At 42.6% G+C, this 25319-nt stretch overlaps 1 protein-coding gene and 1 long non-coding RNA gene across 15 annotated transcripts in view; one reads left to right on the top strand and one right to left on the bottom strand.

Annotated features, from left to right (window-relative positions):
• The window catches only part of LOC113618934 (uncharacterized), a 180923-nt gene that overhangs the window by 42128 nt on the left and 113476 nt on the right, over positions 1 to 25319 (bottom strand). The gene's annotated exons all lie outside the window — the stretch shown is intronic.
• The window catches only part of CC2D2A (coiled-coil and C2 domain containing 2A), a 150944-nt gene that overhangs the window by 18175 nt on the left and 107450 nt on the right, over positions 1 to 25319 (top strand). For 8 of the 13 annotated variants that reach the window (XR_003432200.1, XR_003432201.1, XM_027103324.1 and 5 more), the window contains 3 exons: positions 2249 to 2308; positions 5198 to 5281; positions 7512 to 7635. Coding sequence is in view for 11 of the 13 variants with exons in the window: in XM_027103324.1 (XP_026959125.1) it covers positions 2270 to 2308; positions 5198 to 5281; positions 7512 to 7635 (247 nt within the window). In the remaining 2 variants the exon portion in view is untranslated. Of the gene's footprint in view, positions 1 to 134; positions 205 to 2248; positions 2309 to 4717; positions 4803 to 5197; positions 5282 to 5375; positions 5787 to 6160; positions 6268 to 7511; positions 7636 to 25319 lie in introns of those variants that run through there. The other 5 variants (XM_027103323.1, XM_027103322.1, XM_027103320.1 and 2 more) reach the window with 5 other exon arrangements.

The raw sequence follows: 25319 nt of genomic DNA, 5'->3' as shown, positions 1-25319 counted from the left end.
AAACCTTGAAGGCTTCAGATGAGCTGCTTACATTACGAAGTCCCAGTTAAGATTCAGATTCCATAGCTATTAGAAGGGCTTATGATTTGTCAGCCTTGCTGTTGCTCCTCATGTCTCTCATCTAATCTTCACAGCAGCCCAAGGAGGATGATGAAGCTTTGAAGGCCTTCAGAATGTGGCCAAGGAAGACACAGCCAATAAAGAGTAATTTAGTCATTCATTCAACAAAATGTATTGTGTCTATTGGGAGCCATAGTCCTAGGCTCTGGGGCTAAACAATGAGCAAATGTTCCTGCCCTCTTGTAGCTTATATTTTATGAGGATGGGCAGACAATAACAAATAAATATGTATGTCAACTGGTGATAAGTACTATGAAAAAAGAAATCGCTGTAAGGTGGTTATGGAGTTCCAGGAGGGTGAGGGTGGGAGATTAGCATTGTACTGTGAGTGTTCAGGGAAGATCTCTCTGATAAAATGAAATCTGAGCAGTCCTGAAGGAAATGAAAAGAGAGAGAACAGGGTAGATGTCTTGGGAAAGAGAGTTCTAGGCAGAGCAACTGCAAAGGTCCTGAGGGCAAGAAGATTCAAGGGCAGATCATGGAGGGGCTTGTAGGCCATTGAAGGATTTTGGATTTAACTCTGTTAAGAGAAGGAAGTTACTGGAGAATTTTGAGCGGAAGAAGGATATGATCTCACTTATATGTTAAACAATTCACTCTGGCTTCAATACAGAGAATGGGTTGTGCGGTGGGAAGCAAAGACGTCAGGAGATTCTTACAAAAAACCCTGAGAGACAACGGTACTGGACCAGGGTGGTAACAGTGAGCTGCTTAAAGGTGGTGGGATTGTCAATGTAATGTGAAGGTGAAGACGGCAGGGTTTCTGATGGATTGGATGTGGTGTGTCATGTGAGAGCCAGAGAGGATTCAAGAATGACTCCCAGGTTTCTGGCCTGGGAAAAACATAGAGTTCTGTGTATTGCAACAAGGAAGGTTGCAGGACAAGCAGATTCAGGGGTGATGACAAGGAGCTTCATTTGGGGCATGTTAATCCAAGGGAAGGTGTCCATCAAATGCTCGGATATTTGAGTCTGGAGTTCTGGGGAGACGTTTGGGCCCTGGATGTAAATTTGGGGAGCATCAGTAGATTGACGGTATTTAAAGCCAAGAGACAGCACGATCTCACCAAGGGAATGGGGCAAGGCTGAGCCCCAGGCACTGTCACACGTGGTGCTCGGAAGATGAGAAGAAACCAGCCTAGGAATCTGAGGAGGAGAAGCAGTGGGTAGGGGGAGAACCAGGAAAGAGCATGTCTGAGAAGCCAAGTGAAGAAGATATTTCAAGAAAAAGAAAGCAACTGGTCACTTTCATTACTAAACGCCTTTGACAGGGCAACTAAGGTGAGGGCTGAGGATGGATCATAAGATGTGGTGATGCGGGGGTCCTTGGAGATGCTGGCAAGAGCGGTTCCAGGGAGCGCTAGGCTCAGAAAACTGATTTGGAAAGAGAGGGTTTGAGGATTTTTCTTTCAGAGGGTTGAACAACTGAGCGACAGAAAGAGATGTGAAGCCCAGAGAGAGTTTTTTAAGGAAGGGGGCTTTGTACATGGATAGGAATGAACCAAAAGAGCAGGAAGAAATGACTATGCAGGTGAAAGGGGGAAACTGTCCAGGTCAAGGCCCTGGAGGGGGCGGGAGCAGTGCCCAGGCAGAAACCCTGGCCCAGATGGAAGCAGGGACAGACCACAGGAGCAAGTGGAAGCAGAGGGGGTGACATGACTCAGTGGGGTGAGACAGGGGGACGGGGATGGGGGAGGGTCCATCTCTGGCTTTATCTCTTTGCTCTTGAAATGAGAACAAAGGCCAAGGGTAGAGAGTGAAGGGGGATGGGAAGGTGAAGGTTTGAGTGGAGAGGATAGGCTGTGAAATAGTCCTTCAGGAGTTGGATTCCTACCAGGGTCATCTGACACCACGGGCAGAACCTTCTCCTGGCTTCCACCTCCTACACAGGAAAGCCAAGATCTTTGATAGGCTCGTGGGGACAGAGGGTCCAGCCTCCTTCCTTCTCCTCTGGGGCTCACGTCCACCAATCCTGGGGCCTAAGAATGCATTCCTTGTGGATGCAAGGTCTACTCAGTTCAAACACTTCACTAACCATCAAGGTCAGCTTCAGCGTTATCAGTAGTAAGAAGAAAGACGTTTCACTGAGTTCAAAGGACCTGACTTCTTCTTTGGTCTTTGCCTGTCAGGGAGGAGCCATCACAGCTAAAATGAAGCCCAAGGAAGAAAAAGTGAAAATAATTACAGAGGTGAGTGATGGCTTAGATGTCTCCAGGGGATGTATCTTTGTGTGTGCATGCTCATGTCACACGTGCTGGTGAGTGAGGAAGTTAGGCCAGAAATGAGCATTTATTGCATGCCTACTGCATGCAGAAGGTGCTACCTTGGGCACACAGAGGAGAATAGGGGTGCATGCAGCCCTGCAGGTGCTCCAGGATTGAGGGCTCTGAAGCTGCTTTGTCACCATTTCATGAATTCCAACAGACAGCAGTTCTGAGTTACCACCTAAAGGGTCCAGTTCTACTGAACCACATTGATGTCTTTTTTTTGGGGGGGGATTATAGTTGATTTACAATGTTGTGTTAGTTTCAGGTATACAGCAAAGTGATTCACTTATACATATACATAGATTCATTCTTTTTCAGTAAAGCACATTGATTTCTAAAGAAATTCAAAATGAGGATAACAACTGTAGATATAACCACTTATAAAACCCTCATGGAGTCCTGCAATTTCTAACTCATTTTGTGCAAAACATCATTAAACGCTGTCTGGACCAGAGGAGCGAAGCCTTCTCCAGTTTGGAGACTAGAGACCTCCGAACAGAAGAGGAAGTATTCCTCTCAATCCTCCTTTCTCTCTTGGCTCTAGGGCTCAGTAACTTGAGACCATAGAGGTAGAAATGGGGACAATATGCTATTTCCAACAGGAACTTCAAAAAGCCTGAAGGAACCCAGATGAAACCACACAGATTAACTTTAAGCAAGATATCAAGTACTGACAACTTACCTACATCTACCTGTGCTCATTCATTCATACAACAAATATTCATTGTGCCTCTGGTCCCTGGGAATAGAGCAGTGAAGAAAACCCTGAGCTCTCCTGGAGTTCACATTCAGTCTAATTTGAGGTCCTACTGGAGAGTTTTCCATTGACAGAGGATCAAAACATTATTGGAAAGCCAAAAAAAAATCTTGATGTATATTTCTCACAAGTCCATTCTAAGCCAATAAGGATTTAGACTTCAATTAAGAGCCACAGTTGCACACCGCTCTGAAGAAGGAGGTCTGAGTGAGGGTGGGGCTCGCACCCAGAGGATGAGTCAGAGCGATCAGGTCCCTTAGACAAAGAAAAAGCCCAAGCCATGCCCACTCCCTGGTTGGGACCTCAGTTCCCTCCTCTGCAGCTGAAGCTCAGGTCTTCTCTAAACAGATGGCCAAGGGCACTGCTGAGTGGTTGAAGCCTAGCCCAGAAACCTGCATGCCATTTCTTTGAAATCTTATATGATTAAAACCCATGCTTTGTGTTCCAAGTTTGTTTCAGTATAAAAACAAAAATTTCCCAATTTTAGAAAAAAAAATATCTAATAAATCCGGTACACCAGAAGAGGTTCTGGGTTTATCTTGCAACTTCTTTTATACCCCGAGGTACTTGTGCCCTGGTTTGCAAAACTCAAACTAGAAAACTTTAAAGCTTCAAACTTAAGAGGCTTCAGCTCTAACATTTTATGACTAAAACTTTAGAAAGCATAATATGGAAAAAGAAACGAAGTTGGCACTGTTAAAGGATTTCTCCCTTTTCAGGAACACTCCCACACTGTTGGTAGGAATGTAAATTGGTACAGCCACTATGGAAAACAGCATGGAGGTTCCTTAAAAAACTAAAAATAGTAATACCATATGACCCAGCAATCCCACTCCTAGGCATATACCCAGAAAAAATCTTAATTTGAAAAGATACACGCACCCCAATGTTCATTGCAGGACTGTTTACAATAGCCAGGACATGGAAGCAAACTAAATGCCCATCAACAGAGGAATGAATAAAGAAGATGTGGTACATATATACAATGAAATATTACTCAGCCATAAAAAAGAACAAAATAATGCCATTTGCAGCAACATGGATGGACCTAAAGATAGTCATACTGAGTGAATTAAGTCAGACACAGAAAGCCAAATCATATGATACTGCTTATATGTGGAATCTAAAAAAAGGATACAAATGAACTTATTTACAAAACAGAAGTAGAGTTACAGATGTAGAAAACAAACTTATGGTTACCCGGGGATAAGGGAGGGGGAGAGGAATAAATTGGGAGATTGGGATAGACATACACACACTACTATATATAAAATAGATAACTAATAAGAACTTACTGCATAGCACAGGGAGCTCTACTGAATACTCTGTAATGACCGATATGGGAAAAGAATCTAAAAAAAGAGTGGATATATATATATATATATAACGGATTCACTTTCTGTACACCTGAAACTAACAAAACATTGTAAATCAACTATACTCCAAGAAAATTTTAAAACAAAACAAAACACAAAAAGGATTTCTCCCTTTTCAAAAAGACCTGAAAAAATTTGCATTAAATACAAACTTCCACGGTGATTTAACATGTATCCTCATTATTCTCTACCTGACAGTAAGGCTGTGGGGAGCAGAGAAGCCCAACCCTGGAAGCCCCTAGTGTGATTCTGATATCGTCCTGGGCCAGAGGCCTCCATCCGGGTCAGTACATCAGTCCTGGCAGATTCACTTGTTCGTGGCCTTCATTAGATTATGACTTTTGAGGGAAGTCACCTCCGGTACCTCTGTGCACCCAAGGCCTGGAACACAGTCAGCTGTCCATAAATTCCCTAGGCATGAATGAGCACCTGGGTCGATGGAAGCTCCAACACTATATCATTGACCATCTTTCCATTTGGATACAACTTTTGAGAAGAGTAGATGGTGATGTCTGTCCACTGTCCCTTCGCTCACACTCAACTTTAGTGGGTGGAGGCTCCAGGACAAGACAGTCATTTTAACACCTAAAAATCCCACCCCTCTTCCTCACTTATCATTTTTTCCCAATTTACACACACACACTAAGAGATAACTCTTCCATTTGCATCTTAACAAAGGAGTTCATTGAAGACCGTGAGGATGCAGATGAGGGAAGACAGAAGAAGACCGTGAAGGTTGCAAGACAAAAAGGAAAGAAGCAGGTAGGGAGTGACAGAAGCACTTGTCTGTCTACTGGGCTGTCAGTTAACAGCTCACTGCACCCCGAGAGGCCATACAGCCTCCTGTGGGTACAAGCACTTGGCCTTCTCTGGGAGAGGCAGGGATGCTGGTGGATGGTCCAGCTGAAGGACCCTATGTGGGGTCTCACGGATGACCCTCACCATGAAGCCATGGGCAGTATTTGGAGCATGTTTCCTCCAAGGTTTTTCCCATCCCCTGAGAGAGAAGTTTAGAAATGCTGAAGTGAGCCCCTTTAGTGCTGTCATCAAAGGCCATAGACTAAGACCAGCGGTAGATGGCAGTGCAGGATTACAAATCTCAGGGAACTTCCACTTTCCCAGCTCCAAGCCCAAATTCTGCCTCAGTCTAAATCAAGGCCAGCCCCCATCTCCCGGGCCTGCTGGCGGTCCCTCGCCCGGCTCTGCCCGCAGCAGAAGTTGCCCTCCTTGGCCGTGAGCATCCCTATACAAGGTACACCTTCTCCAGGTAAATAGACGCCCTTGGGAAGGAGGCCGGGAAGATTTTGCGGAGGGGCAATCGGCTTGGAATAATCCAGATGCGAGCAGGGGAGGGAGGGGGAAGGAGAGCCATTTTGAGCCGGCAGCCACGTGATGGGGCCGCCTGGAGAGCGGGGACGGGGTGGCGGGGAGGGCACCAGGAGAGCCGAAGTCAGGGGAGAAACCCCTTTTCAGCTCTCCCGTCGCCCAGCACAATCCCGTTGGGACAAGCTGGGCCAAGGAAACTCCTTCTCTGTAGCTGGGATGGAGTGGCCCAGGGAAGGGCCCGGAGAGGCTGGAGGTGCTACCTGGCCTTGTGGCTGGGCCCTCTGGCCACACAGGAACTTTAACCCCTTCCTGCAGGGTCAGCGGGGGGCTCTGCAGCCGGGGCCACGGGGCCCAACGAGGCGTCAGATGAGCCAGTACAAATGGAAAGAGCTCAATTCCTTAGCTCCAAGGCCACAGGCACAGTAAGCAATGGTGACTGGGGCTAGGGGTGTGGAGCTTGGACTAAACGGGAGAAAGGAGCAGGGATGGAAAGGAGAAGGCACTTTCTGTGTCCTAGGTGTGGCGCTTTCTTGAGACATCATCTCATTCCTTGAACTGCACAAAGAGCCCTGATCAGACAACGAACGTGCAGTCTTTGGTGCTTTGTGAGAAATCTGGAGAGTGTTTCTTAACCCCAGCGGCACTTCAGAATAACTTGGGGATTTTTTTTTTTTTAAGTCAAATGCCTCAGGTCCACTCCAGGCCATTTATTTAAGTCAGAATGTCTGTGCTTTACAAAGTGCCTGTACATAGCAGCATCTCAGTGAATGGGCTATTTTTATTTCCCTTCTTTTACGGATGACGAAGGAAGTTAGGAAGTTCGATAACTCGCTCGAGTCCCACGGTAAATGTGAGTTTGGAGGCAAACCTTTGTCTGGCCCAAAGGCCATCACTCAACTGGGGCCTCCACTGCCACTTCTGCTCACCAGTCTGTCCTCCTCTGAGAGTTTGGGGAAGGAACCAGAGGCTGTTCTTTGCCCTGGATTAACCAGGGACACTTTGACAGCTATTTCCAAATGAGTTGGAGCTGGGATCAAATAGTTTGGCTGTGATTTTCCTGTTTCCCTTTTCCTCCAAATTTCTACAGAGCTCTACACATTAAACCTAGAAAAAGTGAAGATATTCATTTTTTAAAAATTTCTTTTTAAATTCATTTCTTTATTTTATTTTTTGGCTGCGTTGGGTCTTCGCTGCTGCTCACGGGCTTTTTCTCGTTGTGGCGAGCGGGGGCCACTCCTCACTGCAGTGCGTGGGCTTCTCATTGCGGTGGCCTCTCTTGTGGAGCATGGGTTCTAGGTGCGCAGGCTCAGTAGTTGTGGCACACAGGCTTAGTTGCTCTGTGGCATGTGGGATCTTCCCAGACCAGGGCATGAACCTGCGTCCCCTGCATTGGCAGGCGGATTCCTAACCACTGCACCACCAGGGAAGTCACTGTGCCACCTGGGTCATCTCCCCAAGAAACCTCTTAGAGAAAATCAGGATCGGCACTGCTTCCTGTGGGGATAGGTGATCATGACCACAGTGACTCAGGTGACACAGACCACAGTTATCTAGATCTGAAGAGGATTAAGGCCTGTCCCCTTGCTAAGTGACCCACCTCATCCTGAGATAGCATCTGAGTCAACCGAAGCCCTGAGATTCACAACCTCTGACCATCTGCCCACAGCTGTCGGCTGCTGGCCCCAAGGAAATGGTGTCTGAAAAATCCCATCCAGACGACCAGCAGGAGCCCGTGCAGGAAGGTTCTGACACTCACCTCCTGGGCACGACGAGCCGACGAGGCCCACGGAGTAAGTTCTGTCAACCAGTATTAATTGCCTCCTGGGATCAGCACAGAGCATCGTGGGGATTTTGCTTGGGTATTATTTTTTGTATGCGTCCACCGCCCTCCACAGCATTTTACCCCAATTCTAGGCAATTTCTAAGTTCACCTCTGTCTGGGAGACAGGACACAACCCCAGGACATATTTACATAACCACAGAATTTTGAAGCATTCATTGAAATAGAAATGGTGCAAATAATCAAACAGGTAGACATTCAAGGGTGGGTGAAATGGGAAGGCATATTTGTCAATGAAATAGTACTAGAATCAGATGTTGGAAAACCTGAGGATGTTTCTGAAGCTCTCGGAGATTCTGCCCCTCAAGGACCCCTTCTCTTATCCATCCCTCACCCCACCCCCCAACACACACACACACACACACACACACACACACACACACACACACACACACACTCCCTTCCCCCTCCAGGAACTGTGACCTGTATTTTACAGCATTACTTTTCCCCATCACAGTGACCATCATTCATTCTCTGCTCATTGTAGGGAAAATTGTTACCCCTCACTTGTTGCTTTTCTTGAACAGTGGATTAGACCAGAGAAGAAGGCGTGTTACACTTTTCAATTGTTACATAATTATTATTACTCTATTTTTCTGCAGCTGAGCTGGGGAATAGAGTAACTATTGGAAATTAGAGGGCTTTGGAAGCAAGTTCATCTGAAGTCCAACCCTAAGAAAAATGTGGTTCCCACCCAAAAGCAATAACACAGTAGAACTGTTACCAGTTAGTAAAGTAGAACCAAACTTTATCCCATATATAACTTTATCCCATATAGTTGCTTCATTTTCTAAATGGGTAAAATTATTCATTATTGAAGATTACAGTTTGTCTTAGTGTGCTCAGGCTGCCGTACCAAAATATACCATAGACTGGGTGGCTCTAACAACAGACATTTATTTTCTCACAATTCTGGAGGCTGGAAGTCTAAGATCAGGGTGCCCGTGTGGTCACTTTCCAGTGAGTCCTCTCTTCCTGGCTTGTAGGTGGCTGGCATCTCCCTGTGTGCTCACTTTGGTGTCTCTTCCTATAAGGATGCTAATCCTATTATATTAGGGCCCTACCATATAACCTCATTTAACCTTCATTACCTCCTTAGAGGCCCTGTCTCCAAATATAGTCACATTGAGGGTTAGGGCTTCAACATATGAATTTTGTGGGGACACAATTCTGTCCATAGCACAACTATTGAATATTTAAGTAGTTGTTTTAAAATCAAGAGAAAAAAAAATGTCAGAGAGCATGGCCAGTAATAAAGGCTCTGTAGCATAATGAAAAGTGAATTCTTTCCTTCTTCCTAAAATGGGAGAAATACTCTTTGCTGTCGCCATGGGGGTGATTGTAAGGATCAAATCAAGAAAAGGATGTGGAAATATTTTAAAGAGTGTGCACAGTTTAAAATATTTAAATAGTATGCACTAGTATTTTAAATAGATAAATACACAGTAACTAAGGTGTGTTAGAGTGAGATAATAGGCAATCTATGCATTAGTCCAAAAGGAAAAAATAAAAAATACAATTTATGATTTGAAAAAGGAAAGAACAGTACAAGGCTAAGATGTGCCTGCCTGAGCAAGGTCATGACCAGCCGGTCTCTGGGCAGCTCAGGGCAGAGCTGGAGGCTGTTGCTGATTTGGCAGCACTGGTGGGCCAAGATGTAGAGCAAATCCCTGGGAGTGAGGTGAGGGCACCTGATGGATTAGAAGTTAGAAACGAGAGGTCAAGACCAGCAGAAAGTCAGCCATGTGGTCAAGAGAGCAGAATAGGTCTCATTCAGCATGTCAACACATGTTAGAGCGAGAGTGCAAGGAATGAGCAACACGAGGAGTCTCGACCTGAGACAGGAAAGGCAAGGCACAGAGCAGAAGCAATAGAGGATGTGCAGGTGTCTCCGTGGTAGATTGTTGGTGGGAGAGGACTCCAAATAGAGGGCTCTAAAACACCCGAATGTGTGCAGAAAATAGTGCGTCCAGGAGCAGCCGGGTCTTATAGGACCTCACCTGGGAAATCACCCACCCACTTAGCAGGAAACTAAGTCCAGCCCATCTTCGGGGCCGGGGGCGGGGGGAAATTTGGCTCCACCTTTAAAGAGAGGTGTGTCAAAGAAATTTATGGGCATATATTTAAACCACCACATTCATCTTTCTTTAAAACTGTACTCAGAAATCTGTAATGAGCATCACATAAAATCCACAGTCTTATTTGTTCTGAGTTCTGAGACCCTATATGATTTGGCCCTTTCCAATTCTACTCCCACTCTTCTCCAATATGCCTCCACCCTGGTTGACTGCTACTGGCCTCTGAATGCCTGTGGCCACCTGGGCATTCCCAGGCTTTGGTGCCCACTCAGAAAGCTCTCCACCCATCTCTTTATTAAGCTTGTGACAGAAAAGCAATACAGTTGTATCCGTTAAGGCCTCGGTCTTTGGCGTCAGACAAGTGTGTGTACCAGTCTATACCTGTTACTTTCTTACTTGCTTGGGCAAGTTTCCCCACCTCCTTAAACTTCAGTTTCTTTATCTGCAAAGTAGGGACAAGAATAAAAGGCCTTAATACCCCAACAGAGTTTATATTCCAGCTGGGGGGTTAGAGGGAAAAAGAGAAAGCAAATCAAAAAAGATATGATAAATATACAGTATGGCCAGTGGTGAGAAGTGCTACAGAGAAACATAAAGAATTGGCTGGACGAGACTACAGTGGAGATGAGAGGAAGGGTTGCTGTTTTATGAAAGGTCATCAGGGGAAGCCCTCTCCAGTGAGCAGATGTTTGTGCAGAGGCCTGAAGGAAATGTGAGACCCCTGAGGAAAGTGGCCTTGAAGCAAGAGTGTGCTTGGTGTATTTAAGGAACAAGGATGCCAGAGTGGTTGACAGACAGTGAGCAAGAGGAAGAAGAAGGAAATTAGATCAGAAGGGAACTGCAAATATTTTCTCCCATTCCACAGTTGGTCTTTGTATTCTATTGATTGTGTCCTTTGGTGCAAAGAAGTTGTTAAGTTTGAGGTGGTCCCATTTGTCTGTGTTTGCCTTTGTTGCCTGTGCTTTTGGTGTCACATCCAAGAAGTCATTAACAAACTCAATGTCATGAAGATTTCCTCTGTGTTTTCTTCTAGGGGTTTTATAACTTTACGTATCACATTTAGGTCTTTAATCCTTTCTGAGTTTATTGTGTAAGGTAAGGGTCAACTTCATTCTTTTGCACGTGGATAGCCAGTTTCTCAACACCATTTGTTGAAGACACTGTATTTTCCCCATTGAGTGGTCTTGGCATCCTTGTTGAAGATTATTTGACCACATACACATGGTTTTGCTTCTGGGTTCTCTATTCTATCCCATTGGTCTATATGTCTGTCTTTATGCCAGTACCACACTGTTTTAATGGATGTAGCTTTATAATATGTTTTGAAATCAGGACGCCTGAGCCTCCAATTTTGTTGTTTTTCAAAACTGGTTTGGCTATTTCAGGGAACCTTAATATTCTATGTGAGTTTTAGGATGAACTTTTCTTTTCATAAGAAAAATGCCATTGAGATTGTGATAGGGATTGCATTAAATCTGTTGATTGCCTTGGGTAGTATTGACATTTTAACAATATTAAGTTTTCCAATCTATGAACATGGGGTGACTTTCCGTTTGTTTGTGTCTTCTTTAAATGTTGTCAACAGTTTTTTTTAGTTTACAGCATACAAGTCTTTTGCCTCTTTGGTTAAGTTAATTCTTAAGTGTTTTACTCTTTTCATGCTATTGTAAATGCAATTGTTTTCTTAGCTTCCTTTTTAGATGTTTCACTGTCAGTGGATAGAAACACGACTGATTTTACATATTGATTTTCTGTGCTGCAACTTTGCTGAATTTGCTTATTAGTTTCAACATTTTTTGTGTGTGGGAGGGGACTCTTTAAAGGTTTTCTCTATATAAGACAATGTCTTCTGCAAACAGATAATTTTACTTCTTCCTTCCCAATCTGGATGCCTTTTGTAACTTTTTCTTACTGTCTTAGTCTGTTTGCTCTGTTAATATAAAACACTATAGACTGGTTGGCTTATAAGCAGCAGAAATTTTGTTTCTCATAGTTCTGGAGCCTGAAAAGTTGAAGACAAAGGCACCAGCAGATCTGGTGTCTGGTAAGGAGGGCCTGCTTTTTGTTTCATAAATGGCTGTCTTCTTGTTGCATTCTCACACGGTAGAAGGGGCAGAGTAGAAGCTCTCTGGGGTCTTTTTCATAAGGGAACTAGTCCCATTCATGAAAGTTCCACCCTTATGACCTAATCACCTCCCAAAGGCCCCATCTCCAAATAGCATCACACTGGGACAAAAACTTCAACATATGAATTCAGGGAGGACACAAACATTCTGTCTATAGCACTTGCTTAATTGCTCTGGTTTGGATTTCCAGTATTATGTTGAATAGAAGTAAAGTTGGGGGTGGGGGGGGGGTGTGGGGGTGGCGGGCGGGCATCCCTGCCTTGTTCCTGATCTTAGAGGAGATGATTTCAGTTTTTCACCACTGACTATAATGTAAGTTGTGGGCTTTTCGTATATGGCCTTTACCATGTTGAAGTAATTTCCTTCTATTCCTAGTTTGTCTAATGTTTTTTATCATAAAAGAATGTTGAATTTTGTCAAATGATTTTTCTGTATCAAGCGAGATGATCATGTGGTGTTTGTCCTTTGTTCTGGTAATGAGGTGTATTACACTGGTTGATTTTCATATGTGGAACCATCCTGGCACCTCCCACCCATCCCCCCCCCCCCCCCGCGCAACTTGGGCTAAGACTACTAAATGGTTCAAGAGGCTGTCTCTCATGACCATTTTATAAATGCTACTTATCTACATTTTTCTAGGCAAAACCTCAGATTCGGTGGTTTCCCTATCCCAAGCAAGAAAGTTTATGCTAAGAAAGCTGTGGAACTTTTTAAGCTCATATGATTTCATTATATTTTTCTTCTCTAAGCACTTATTGGTTTACCTGAGGCATCCTCCTCTCCCTCAGAAAGAGAGAGAGAGAGAGAAAAGGAAGAAAGGGAGGGAGGGAGGGAGGGAGGGAGGAAGGAAGGAAGGAAAGAAGGAAGGAAGGAAGGGAGGGAGGAAGGAAGGAAGGAAGGAAGAGAGGAAGGAAGGAAGGAAGGGAGAAAACCAGATGATAAATCTGACAGCCTTGAACCCTGAGAGCTTAATACCATGTTCTGAGGCACACAGCAAGCTTTCTGATAAGATTTCCATCAAGATTCCTCATTCTCTTTCTTACTCATATCCCAGTACATTGCCCAAGATTAAGAGAAATAAACAATATTTCAAGTCAGCAAACATTCCTTGAAACCCATAGAAACTGAAATCAGACTCACTACTACTCGTTACTACTTTTAGTCCTGGGACCTCGAGCAGCAGCCCAGTCTCCCTCAGCCACAGGAGCCTCGTTTATATTGATAAAAACGAGGATCATAAAAGCCTTGGCTTCGTGCAGCTGTTATGACAGTGAAATCAGATGATACACAGAAAGCACCACACATAGGGTCTGGCACATACCTAGTCGCCTTCTCCAGCTGCAAGAAGAACATGATGCTAAATAACTAACAAAAATAATTACCTCTTTTGAGTGTTATGATATGGCTGGCACCATGCTGAGGTCTTTACATGCATTACATTACTCAGAACAGTCCTGTCATCAGGCATTGTTTTATAATTTAGGAAACTAAAGTTCAGAGAGAACCAACAGCTAGAGGTGGTGGAGCCAGAACTCAAACTCCAGTCTACAGACCTCAGGAACCTGTGTTCTTTTTTTTTTCTTTTTTTAAAATTTATTTCATTGAAGTACAGTTGATTTGCAATGTTGTGTTAATTTCTGCTATATAGCAAAGTGTTTGTCATATATATATATATTCTTTTTCATATTCTTTTCCACGATGGTTTGGTAAACCAGGATATTGAATATAGTTCCCTCAGATTATCATACTAAGTGAACCTGTGTTCTTAATTGCTGCACTACAGCATCATTCTATACCAGCAAATCTTAACTCTGATTGGTCTTTAAAGAGAATGGTTTACAGTTGCCCAGGGAAGGTGCAGTGCTCTCTGTATTTTACTCATGGCCATGCTCTGGTTTCTGTATGCTCACTTACTACCCCCATACCACACCCACCACATCCTTCCAACCAAGTCTGCTCACCTGGATCCAATTCTTTGACTCCCTCTTGGTGGTTCATTCCCCAAACCTCTCATGGGTTTGGCTTGTTGCTCAGCGCTACCACCCCAGCCTCTGCCCTTGAACCCATGACCCTCTCTATCCTATAGCATTCCTGCGGGGCTCCAAGTGTTGTCAAGTCCAGACTGTAGTCAGATGCTCAGATACCAGCACCCTTGAAGACATGGCCTCCGCACTGCACCAGGCACACGCCCAGAGGGGCCATCTCCCTGATGAACAGCAGTGTAAATGCATGCGCTGAAAGCTTTGGCTTCTAATATGCTATTCAAACATATACATAGTCATGACTTTCCAAATACAGAAAGCATTTCACCGAATAGGAACATAGCTCCCAATCAAATAAACATCTAGGAAAAAAGTACACACATTTCCCCCACGATTCCAACTTGCACCGTCTCTTAAGGGAGGAACTATTGAATGTTAAGCAGTTTCTTATGAACATAAGTTTCTTCATTACTGACATCTGTTTTCTATCCATTCCTGTTAGTTTCTCTGGTTAAAGCATCATTTCAGAGCCAATTTCTCAGTATTGGTTGAAAATAAAATTCAGAATCCAGTGAAATTTGATGCAAATGAAAGGAAATAGATCACTTATTTTAGGCATACTTTTTAAAAGTCACCAAGACCTGGAGAGACTGACCCAGGAAACAAATGTTATAAAGTTCAGTATAAGACAAGAGGAGAATGGCCCAAAGGAGCTGGTCTTGGGAGTTACCTTGGAGCCCAGCAGTGAAGAACATTCTAGTCAGAGGGTGCACACTGGGGAATGTAGGAAATAGCAAAAGTTCACCAACACTGGAGTTTACTACCTCACGCGGTACTGGGGGGACTAAATTACAGTACTAAGTAAAATATTTATCTAAGTAAAAATAAATTGTATGCTGTATTCAATACAATTTTTTTCTGGATATTATGATTTTTGACATCTTAAAAATAAGCACCCAAACAAACAAAATAAAAACAAAAAAACCTTTCTGGTTGGGGAGACAGTAGCCAATTGTTAGAGATAGCAAAGAGTCAGGACTGGAGCATGACTTTAATGCAAAATAACCAATCCAGAGCCCCACCTTCTCTGCCTGGCCAGTACTGAAACTGAGCGAAGGTCCTGTGGGTTGCCTGGGCATGGAGGCCTTTTTTGTCCCCCGTTTCTTGTAGGCAAGACTCCAGCCTCCATGACCTTCCCTGAGTTCCAAAGCTCGATTCGAACTGTTGCTAATCAAGGGAAGAGCAGCCAAGAAACCACCTGAGGCAAGACTAAAAGGACCAAAAAAGCTCCAGATTAGGAGACTGAGCACCTGAGACGAGATTAAGGGAGTGCAAGCCCTTCACACATCCTAATCTTGTCAGCAACATCCCCCCTGAGCTATTGCTATAAAACTTCTCATCAGATCCTCCGGGGTTGGGACACATACTTTTCTGAGGCAGGAGCCCGCTGTGGCCCACTTTGCCTGGCAAAGCAATAAAGCTATCTTCTTCTACTTCACCCAGAACTCTGTCTCTCAGATTCGTTCTGGCATCAGTGCAGAGAACCTGAGCTTTCGGCGTCAGTACAACCCCAGGAAGCAAGATTCCTCTGCCTGGATCATCCCAGGGCCAGGTACCAGGCAACTAGGGACCACCCCTATAGCTTAGAGCCCCCCAGAACCACTCGAACCCGCCAACCCTAAACTGCTTACCCTGCCCTGCCTTGTCTTTCCCTCAGAAATCCCAAGAAAGGCCATGAGCTGAGCTCTCAGCCCCTCCTGTCTTCTGCTCCTGACCACCTGGTGTCTTTCCATGTGCCCTGCGTGGCATGTCCTGCCCCCGGGCTGCAGAACCTGAGAGTTTATGATCAACTTTGTTTCCTGAGCCTCTCCTCTGTCTCCTCTTGTGCCCCACCTGACTGACCATCTCATAAAAGAATACAAAGAATATAAAACAGACCCATCATTATTATCAGTTATAAGGAAACACATTTTCCCAAAAACTCCTTTATAGCAAAATTCCTCCAGAGTCGTCTGTTCCCATCCTGCTCCAATCTTGAAACTACTCCTCTAATTCACATCCCCCTCCCTGTCAAAATTCTCCTTGTTGAGGTCCCCACGAACTGCACATTTGCTAAATTCTATAGTCAGTCCTTCATCTTTACCGTCCTTGACTTTCAGTCGCGTTCCCTGCAGCTCACGCTCTCTCCTCTTCTGTACATGGCTCCCCGGACACCACTCTCCTGGTTTTCCTTCTCCCTCGCTGGCTGGACCTCTCCATCTCCTTGCTAGTTCTTACACCCCAGCCTCTAAATCTTGGAGCCCCCAAGCTCAGTGCTCAGCCCCCTTTTCTTTGTCAACACTCATTCTCTCAGTCATCTCAAGACTTTAAATTCTATCATATAGCTATCGTATGTATAACTGAGCAGTTCCCAACTTTTATCTCCAGTCTGGGCTTCTTTCAGACTAAATGTGCAACTATCAACTTAACACCCACTTTTGCATATCACATAAGACAGCTCACATTTGTAATAGATTTATTGAAGCATAATTTGCATATCATAAAATTCACCCATTGTAAGTATACGATTCAATGATTATTAGTAAATTTGTAGACCTGTGCAGCCATCACCACCATCCAGTTTTAGAACATTTTCATCACCCCAAAAAGTTCCTTTATGCCTGTTTGCAGCCACTCCCACCCCCAGCCCTAGACAAACACTGATTTGTTTTATATTCCTATAAATAGGCCTTTTCTAGACATTTCATGTGAATAGAACCATATAATATGTGGGGTTTGTGTCTGACTTCTTTCACTTAGCATGTTTTTGAGATTTATAAGCATTGTAGCATCTATCCATATTTCCTTCCTTTTTACTGATGAATTATATTCCATCATATGGGTATACTACATTTTATTTATTCATTCACCTGTTGATGAATATTTGGATTATTTCCAGTTTGGGGCTATTATAAATAATGCTTCTATGAACTGGGTCATATGATAAATGTATATTTAACTTTATAAGAAAGTGCTGATCTGTTCTACAAACTGGCTGTATCATTTTACTTGCCCACCAACAGTTTGTGAGAGTTCCAGTTTTTCACTTCCTTGCCAACAACTGATATTATCTGTCTTCAATTTTAGCCTTTATAATGTGTATACAGTGGTATTTCGTTGTGCTTTTAACTTGTATTTCCCTAGTGATTAATGATATGGAGTATTTTTTCATATGCTTATTAGCCTTTTGTATATCATCTTAGTAAAATGTCTGTTTAAATTTTTATACATTATTAATTGGATTTTTTGTCTTACTGTGGAATTGTAAGAGTTCTTTATATATTCTGGATACGAGTACTTTATCAGGTATATAATTTGCAAATATTTTCTCCAAGTAAATGTCTAATCTTTTTATTTTCTTAATGGTGTCTTTTGAAGTACAAAAGTTTTTAATCTTGGTGGAGTCAAATTTATCACTTTTCTTCTATTATGGATTGTATCTAAAAATTCTTTGCCCAACCCAAGGTCATGAACATTTTCTCCTACATTTTTCTTCTGGAAGTTTTCTGTTTTTAGCTTTTACATTTAGTTAGGTCCATGATCTATTTTGAGACAACCCAAATTCTACTCGACTGAAACTAGGCTTCTGATCTCCTTCTTCCAACCCTAACCTGTTTCTCCTACAAAAATCTTCCAATTTCAGAAACTTTACATACCATTACTCTTCTTGGAAGTTTGCAAAGCTTGTTAAAGGATGTCATGAGGGTGGGGAAATCCTTGTCATCCCCATTTCACTAAATAGACATTTCATTTTTTCTGTTGCTTGGGTCAAAAACTTATGGTCATCCTTAACTCCTTTCTTTCTGTCTACCCACTTCCAGTCTATCAATAAGTCCTGTTTGCTCTGCATCAGAATAGATTGAAAGTATGACCATTTCTCACTTCTTCCCCCACTACCATCCTGATCCAGGCTGCCTTCAACTCCTATCTGAAGTGTTGCAATTATTTTAAAAAGTGTTGCCATAGCCTCCTAACTGATGTCCCTGCTCCTATTCTCACCCCCCATTCTCACCCCAGCAGCCAGAGTGGCCTTATAAAAGTAAGGTCAAGTTACTCCGCTGTTCAAATCCTCCAATGGTTCTCAACTGACTCAGAGTTAAAGTCAAATTCTGCAGAATGACCTACACAGTTTGTCTCCCCCTTATCTCTATGACCTGCTATCCTATATTCCATCTCCTACCCCTCATGTTTCCCCTTTCCACTCTGGTCTTGCATTAGGATGGCCATGTCTCAGAGTCTTTGCACCAGATATGACTTATAGCTAAAATGCTCATCCCCCCAGCTACCCACCTGGCTTGACCCCTCATTTCCTTCCCCTGATCCAATGTCACCTTGAAGGTCTTGCTTGGCCACTCTAAACTACAATACACCCCTGCCTCCTGGCCCTCCTTATCCCCAAGCCAGCTTTGTTTGTCTCCATACACCTACCACCATCTGACATACTCCACATACTACTTCACTCCAGGAAGGTGGGGATATTTGTTTTGTTCACTCTTATATCCCTACTGCCTTGTACACATAATACGTGCTCAACAAAGATTTCTTAGTGGAATGCTTAAACTAGATTCCCTAACCTAGCACTTCCAAGAGTGGGTTGGGTAGAACATGTACTAGTATCCTGTTAGAGATTAACTCCCGCAAAAATATTCCAAGCTCAGAAGCTTTACCTATTATTTCCTCTCTTAAAAGTTTGAGAAGCTTGTTCTGAGACCACTCACAGTTATCCTGGCATCTCCCAGGCAGTACCTGGCCCTCCTGAATGCTGTTGATGTTTTTTCCACTCTGCCCAAGGCAATGTGGAAGGCTCAACCTGAGGCAAAATTGTCATGTCAAAGTATATCTATGATGTTCTTTACCACTGTTCATTGTCTCAGTTCTTTTGGAAGCCCCCTTGCCCTGTGCCATCACCATGATGATGCCGGAGCACAGGGACAAACGGCAGGGCTGGCTGGGCCCAGTCTTTTCCAGACTGATGGTCCCTGTCTCAGGTGGCTCCAGCTGCTACAACGAAATACTGTAGACTGATGGCTTGAACAGCAGACATTGAGTTCTCATGGTTCTAGAGGCTGGGAGTCCAAATCAAAGTGCAGGATGATTCAGTTCCTAGTGAGAGCCTTTTCCTGGCTGGCCGATGGCCCTTCTCACTGTGTCCTCATGTGATGGAGAGAGAGAGAGAGAGAGCTCTGGTCTCTCTTCCTCTTCTTATAGGGACACTAATCACATCATGGGGACCCCACTCTCAATGACCTCATCTAAACCTATTTACCTCCCAAAGGTCCCACCTCCAAATACCATCACACTGGGGGTTAGGGCTTCAACATGGGAAGTTGTGGAGGATGAAAACATTCAGACCATAATAATCTTCAAGTCTGGGAGGTGTGCTGAAGCACAAAGAAGCAGGAAAGGGCAGCAGGCAGAGCCAACATCCTGAGGTCCAAGCCCCCCTGAGTCAGAAGGAAACTTATATGCCAGAATAAGACCCTGAGTTTTCAGTTAATATAAAATAAAAATGTTAATGGGACTATGAAAGAAAGAACCAGAAAAGAAGAAATTGACCAAAGAAATCCCTGCAGACCCTCAGCACAGGTGAGCTCTCAGCAGCGCTAGGGCTGGAACCCAGGGCAGAGCCTGCAGTTCTCAGCCTGTTTTGACCTCCATTTTGTGTAGTAAAATTTCCACAATACTCATCCATTTAATGAAATTAGAAAATCTGGAGAAGGAAATAGGAGAAAGTAATCACTCACATTCTTATACCCTAGGGACAACCACCACTAACCTCAGGCCCTTTTCTAATGCTGAGTTTTTCCTGCCTGACCGCTGAGGAAGTCATGTGTTGACAGAGGGTTGCTAAGGCTGAAAGGGTATCCCAAGCTCTTACATCCAAGTGAAGTAGCTTAGAAGTTGGGGACAGTCCAACTGATTGTCTCACTCATTACGTTTTTCCTCTCAAGCCTTTAAGATTATTACCTCTGCTCCTCTCCAAGTTTTCCTACTGAAGTCAAGCTGGTTTCCATCCTGTGCTCTCCCTACCCCTCAACTCCATATTTACATTCTATCCCTGGAATTTTACAACCGTGGGAAATTATTTATCATGGGAGGAGAGAGGCAAGAGTGAAAACCCAGTTCAGGCCAGTGTACTCCCAGCCCTTTTGTCCATGATCACTACAAGAATGTTGCTTATATGTAACTTGCCATCAAGAGTTTTTATCATGCTTTTAAATATTTACACAAGATTTTATTGATGTCATATTGTAAATATTAATGTTTTAAAATAAAACTCTTATGTCACTTTTAAAGCATACAAAGGAATCTAAATGGCATAGGGATTTGAGAACCACCATTATCTGTTTCAAAATAATAAACAAACTCTCCCTGAACAGTTAGAATTTCACATCATTCCCTTTTCTTCTCTAACTCCTTCATTCCATTTCCCCCACAGAATTTTAAAAAATATATTACTATGTTAAAAAATCTTCTATTGAGATTGGTTCAAGATGGTGGAGTAGAAGGACGTGCGCTCACTCCCTCTTGTGAGAGTGCCAGAATCACAACTAACTGCTGAACAGTCATCGACAGGAAGACACTAGAACTTACCAAAAAATATACCCCACATCCAAAGACAAAGGAGAAGCTGCAATGAGATGGTAGGAGGGGCACAATCACAATAAAATCATATCCCATAACCACTGGGTGGGTGACTCACAAAGTGGAGCACAACTATACCACAGAAGTCCACCCACTGGAGTGAAGGTTCTGAGCCCCACATTAGGCTTCCCAACCTCGGGGTCCAGCAACAGGAGGAGGAATTCCCAGAGAATCAGACTTTGAAGGCTAGCGGGATTTGATTTCAGGACTTCAACAGCACCAGGAGAAACAGAGACTCCACTCTTGGAGGGCACACATAAAGTAGTGTGCACTTTGGGACCCAGGGGAAGGAGCAGTGACCCCATAGGAAACTGAACCAGACCTACCTGCTACTGTTGGAGGGTCTCCTGCAGAGGCAGAGGGTGGCTGTGGCTCACTGTGAGGACAAGGACACTGTCAGCAGAAGTTCTGGGAAGTACTCCTTTTGGTGTGAGCCCTCCCAGAGTCCACCATTAGCCCCACCAAAGAGCCCGGGTAGGCTCCAAGTGTTGGGTCACCTCAGGCCAAACAACCAACAGGGAGGGAACCCAGCCCCACCCATCGGCAGACAAGCAGATTAAAGTTTTACTGAGTTCTGCCCACCAGAGCAACACCCAGCTCTACCCACCACCAGTCCCTCCCATCAGGAAGTTTGCATAAGCCTCTTAGATAGCCTCATCCACCAGAGGGCAGATAGCAGAAGCAAGAAGAACTACAATCCTGCAGCCTGTGGAATGAAAACCACTTTCACAGAAAGACAGACAAAATGAAAAGGCAGAGGACTCTGTACCAGATGAAGGAACAAGATAAAACCCCAGAAAAACAACTAAATGAAGTGGAGATAGGCAACCTTCCAGAAAAAGAATTCAGAATAATCATATTGAAGATGATCCAAGACCTCGGAAAAAGAATAGAGGCAAAGATCGAGAGGATGCAAGAAATGTTTAATGCAGACCTAGAAGAATTAAAGAACAAACACCTAGAAGAATTACAGAACAAACAAACAGATATGAACAATACAATAATTGAAATGAAAAATACACTAGAAGGAATCAATAGCAGAATAACTGAGGCAGAATAATGGATAATTGCCCTAGAAGACAGAATGGTGGAATACACTGCTGCAGAACAGAATAAAGAAAAAAGAATGAAAAGAAATGATGACAGCCTAAGAGACATCTGGGATAACATTAAATGCACCAACATTTGCATTAAAGGGGTCCCAGAAGGAGGAGAGAGAGAGAAAGGACCCAAGAAAGTATTTGAAGAGATTAAAGTCAAAAATTCCCTAACATGGGAAAGGAAATAGCCACCCAAGTCCAAGAAGCACAGAGAGTCCCAGGCAGGAGAAACATGCCAAGACACATTAATCAAATTGACAAAAATTAAGACAAAGAAAAATTATTAAAAGCAACAAGGGAAAAACAACAAATAACACACAAGGGAACTCCCTTATGGTTAACAGCTGATTTTTCAGCAGAAATTCTACAACCAGAAGGGAGTGGCACGATATATTTAAAGTGATGAAAGGGAGGAAACTGCAACCCAGAATGCTCTACCCGGCAAGGATCTCATTCAGATTTGACAGAGAAATCAAAAGCTTTACAGATAAGCAAAAGCTAAGAGAATTCAGCACCACCAAACCAGCTCTACAACAAATGCTAAGGGAACTTCTCTAACTGGGAAACACAAAAAGAGAAAAGAACCTACAAAAACAAACCCAAAACAATTAATAAAATGGAAATAGGAACATACATATCTATAACTACCTTGAATGTGAACAGATTAAATGCTCCAACCAAAAGACACAGGCTTGCTGAAGGGATACAAAAACAAGACCCATATATATGCTGTCTGCAAGAGACCCACTTCAGGCCTAGGAACACATACAGACTGAAAGTGAGGGGATAGAAAAAGATACTCCATGAAATGGAAATCAGAAGAAAGCTGGAGTAGCAATACTCATGTCAGATAAAATAGACTTTAAAATAAAGAATGTTATAAGAGAGAAGAAAGGACATGACATAATGATCAAGGGATCAATCCAAGAAGAAGATATAACAATTATAAATATATATGCACCCAACATAGGAGCACCTCAATACATACGGCAAATGCTAACAGCTATAAAAGAGGAAATCAATAGTAACATAGTAATAGTGAGGGACTTTAACACCTCACTTACAGCAATGGACAGATCAGCCAGAAAGAAAATTAATAAGGAATCACAGCTTTAAATGACACAGTAGACCAGATAGATTTAATTAATATTTATAGTACATTCCATTCGAAAACAGCAGATTACAATTTCTTCTCAAGTGCACATGGAACATTCTCCGGGATAGATTACATCTTGGGTTACAAATCAAGCCTCGGTAAATTTAAGAAAATTAAAATCATATCAAGCATCTTTTCTGACCACAACACTATGAGATTAGAAATAAATTACAGGAAAAAAACGTAAAAAGCACAAACACGTGGAGGCTAAACAATACGTTACTAAATAACCAAGAGATCACTGAAGAACTCAAAGAAGAAATCAAAAAATACCTAGAGACAAAATGACAATGAAAACACGACAATCCAAAACCTACTGGATGCAGCAAAAGCAGTTCTAAGAGGGAAGTTTATAGTAATATAATCCTACCTTAAGGAACAAGAAAAATCTCAAATAATCTAACCTTACACCTAAAAGAAGCAGAGAAAGAACAAACAAAACCCAAAGTTAGTAGAAGGAAAGAAATCATAAAGATCAGAGCAGCAATAAATGAAATAGAAACAAAGAAAACAATAGCAAAGATCAATAAAACTAAAAGCTGGTTCTTTGAGAAAATATACAAAATTTATAAACCTTTAGCCAAACTCATCAAGAAAAAGAGGGAGAGGACTCAAATCAAAATTAGAAATCAAAAAGAAGTTACAATGGACACCGCAGAAATACAAAGTGTCCTAAGAGACTACTATAAGCAACTCTATGCCAATAAAATGGACAACCTGGAAGAAATGGACAAATTCATAGAAACACATAACCTTCCAAGACTGAACCAGGAAGAAATAGAAAATATGGACAGACCAATCACAAGTAATGAAATTGAAACTGTGATTAAAAATCTTCCAATAAACAAAAGTCTAGGACCAGATGACTTCACAGGTGAATTGTATCAAACATTTAGAGAAGAGTTAACACCCATCCTTCTCAAACTCTTCCAAAAAACTGCAGAGGAAGGAACACTCCCACACTCATTCTATGAGGCCACCATCACGCTCATACCAAAACCAGACAGAGACACTACAAAAAAAGAAAATTACAGACCAGCATCAATGATGAATATAGATGCAAAACTCCTCAACAAAATACTAGCAAACAGAATCCAACAACACATAAAAAAGATCATACAGCATGATTATGTAGGATTTGTCCCAGAGTTGCCAAGGATTCTTCAATATACGCAAATCAATCAATGTGATACACCATATTAAAAAACTGAAGAATAAAAACCATATGATCATCTCAATTGATGCAGAAAAAGCTTTTGACAAAATTCAACACCCATTTATGATAAAAACTCTCCAGAGAGTGGGCATAGAGGGAACCTACTTCAACATATTAAAGGCCATATATGACAAACCCACAGCAAAACATCATTCTCAATGGTGAAAAACTGAAAGCACTTCCTCTAAGATCTGTAACAAGACAAGGATGTCCACTCTTGCCACTATTATTCAACATAGTTCTGGAAGTCCTAGCCACGGCAATCAGAGAAGAGAAAGAAATTAAAGGAATACAAATTGGAAAAGAAGTGAAACTGTCACTGTTTGCAGATGACCTGATACTATACATAGAGAATCCTAAAGATGCCACCAGAAAACTACTAGAGCTAAACAATGAATTTGGTAAAGTTGCAGGATACAAAATTAATGCACAGAAATCTCTTGCATTCCTATACACTAACAATGAAAGATCAGAAAGAGAAATCAGGGAAACAATCCATTCAGCACTGCAACAAAAAGAATAAAATATCTTGGAATAAACCTACTTAAGGAGGTAAAAGACCTGTACTCAGAAAACTATAAGACACTGTTGAAAGCAATCAAAGATGACACAAACAGATGGAGAAATATACCATGTTCTTGGACTGGAAGAATCAATATTGTGAAAATGACTATATTACCCAAAGTAATCTACAGATTCAATGTAATCCCTATCAAATTACCAATGGCATTTTTTACAGAACTAGAAAAAATCTTAAAATTTGTATGGAGACACAAAAGACCCCAAATAGCCAAAGCAATCTTGAGGGCAAAAAACAGAGCTGGAGGAATCAGACTTCCTGACTTCAGACTATACTATAAGGCTACAGTAATCAAGACAATATGGTACTGGCACAAAAACAGAAATATAGATCAATGGAGCAGGATAGAAAGCCCAGAGATAAACCCACGCACCTATGGTCAACTAATATATGACAAAGGAGGCAAGGATATACAATGGAGAAAAGACAGTCTCTTCAATAAGTGGTGTTGGGAAAACTGGACAGCTACATGTAAAAGAATGAAATTAGAACACTCCCTAACACCATACACAAAAATAAACACAAAATGGATTAAAGACCGAAATATAAGACTGGACCCTATAAAACTCTTAGAGGAAAACATAGGCAGAACACTCTATGACATAAATCACAGCAAGATCTTTTCTGACCCACCTCCTAGAGTAATGGAAATAAAAACAAAAATAAACAAATGGGACCAAATGAAACTTAAAAGCTTTTGCACAGCAAAGGA

This window comes from Aethalodelphis obliquidens, unplaced genomic scaffold (assembly GCF_003676395.1).
Source record: "Aethalodelphis obliquidens isolate GAN/ISIS:26980383/991018 unplaced genomic scaffold, ASM367639v1 scaffold6, whole genome shotgun sequence".
Lineage (NCBI taxonomy): Eukaryota > Metazoa > Chordata > Mammalia > Artiodactyla > Delphinidae > Aethalodelphis > Aethalodelphis obliquidens.
This window is presented reverse-complemented; position numbering and strand designations above follow the sequence as displayed.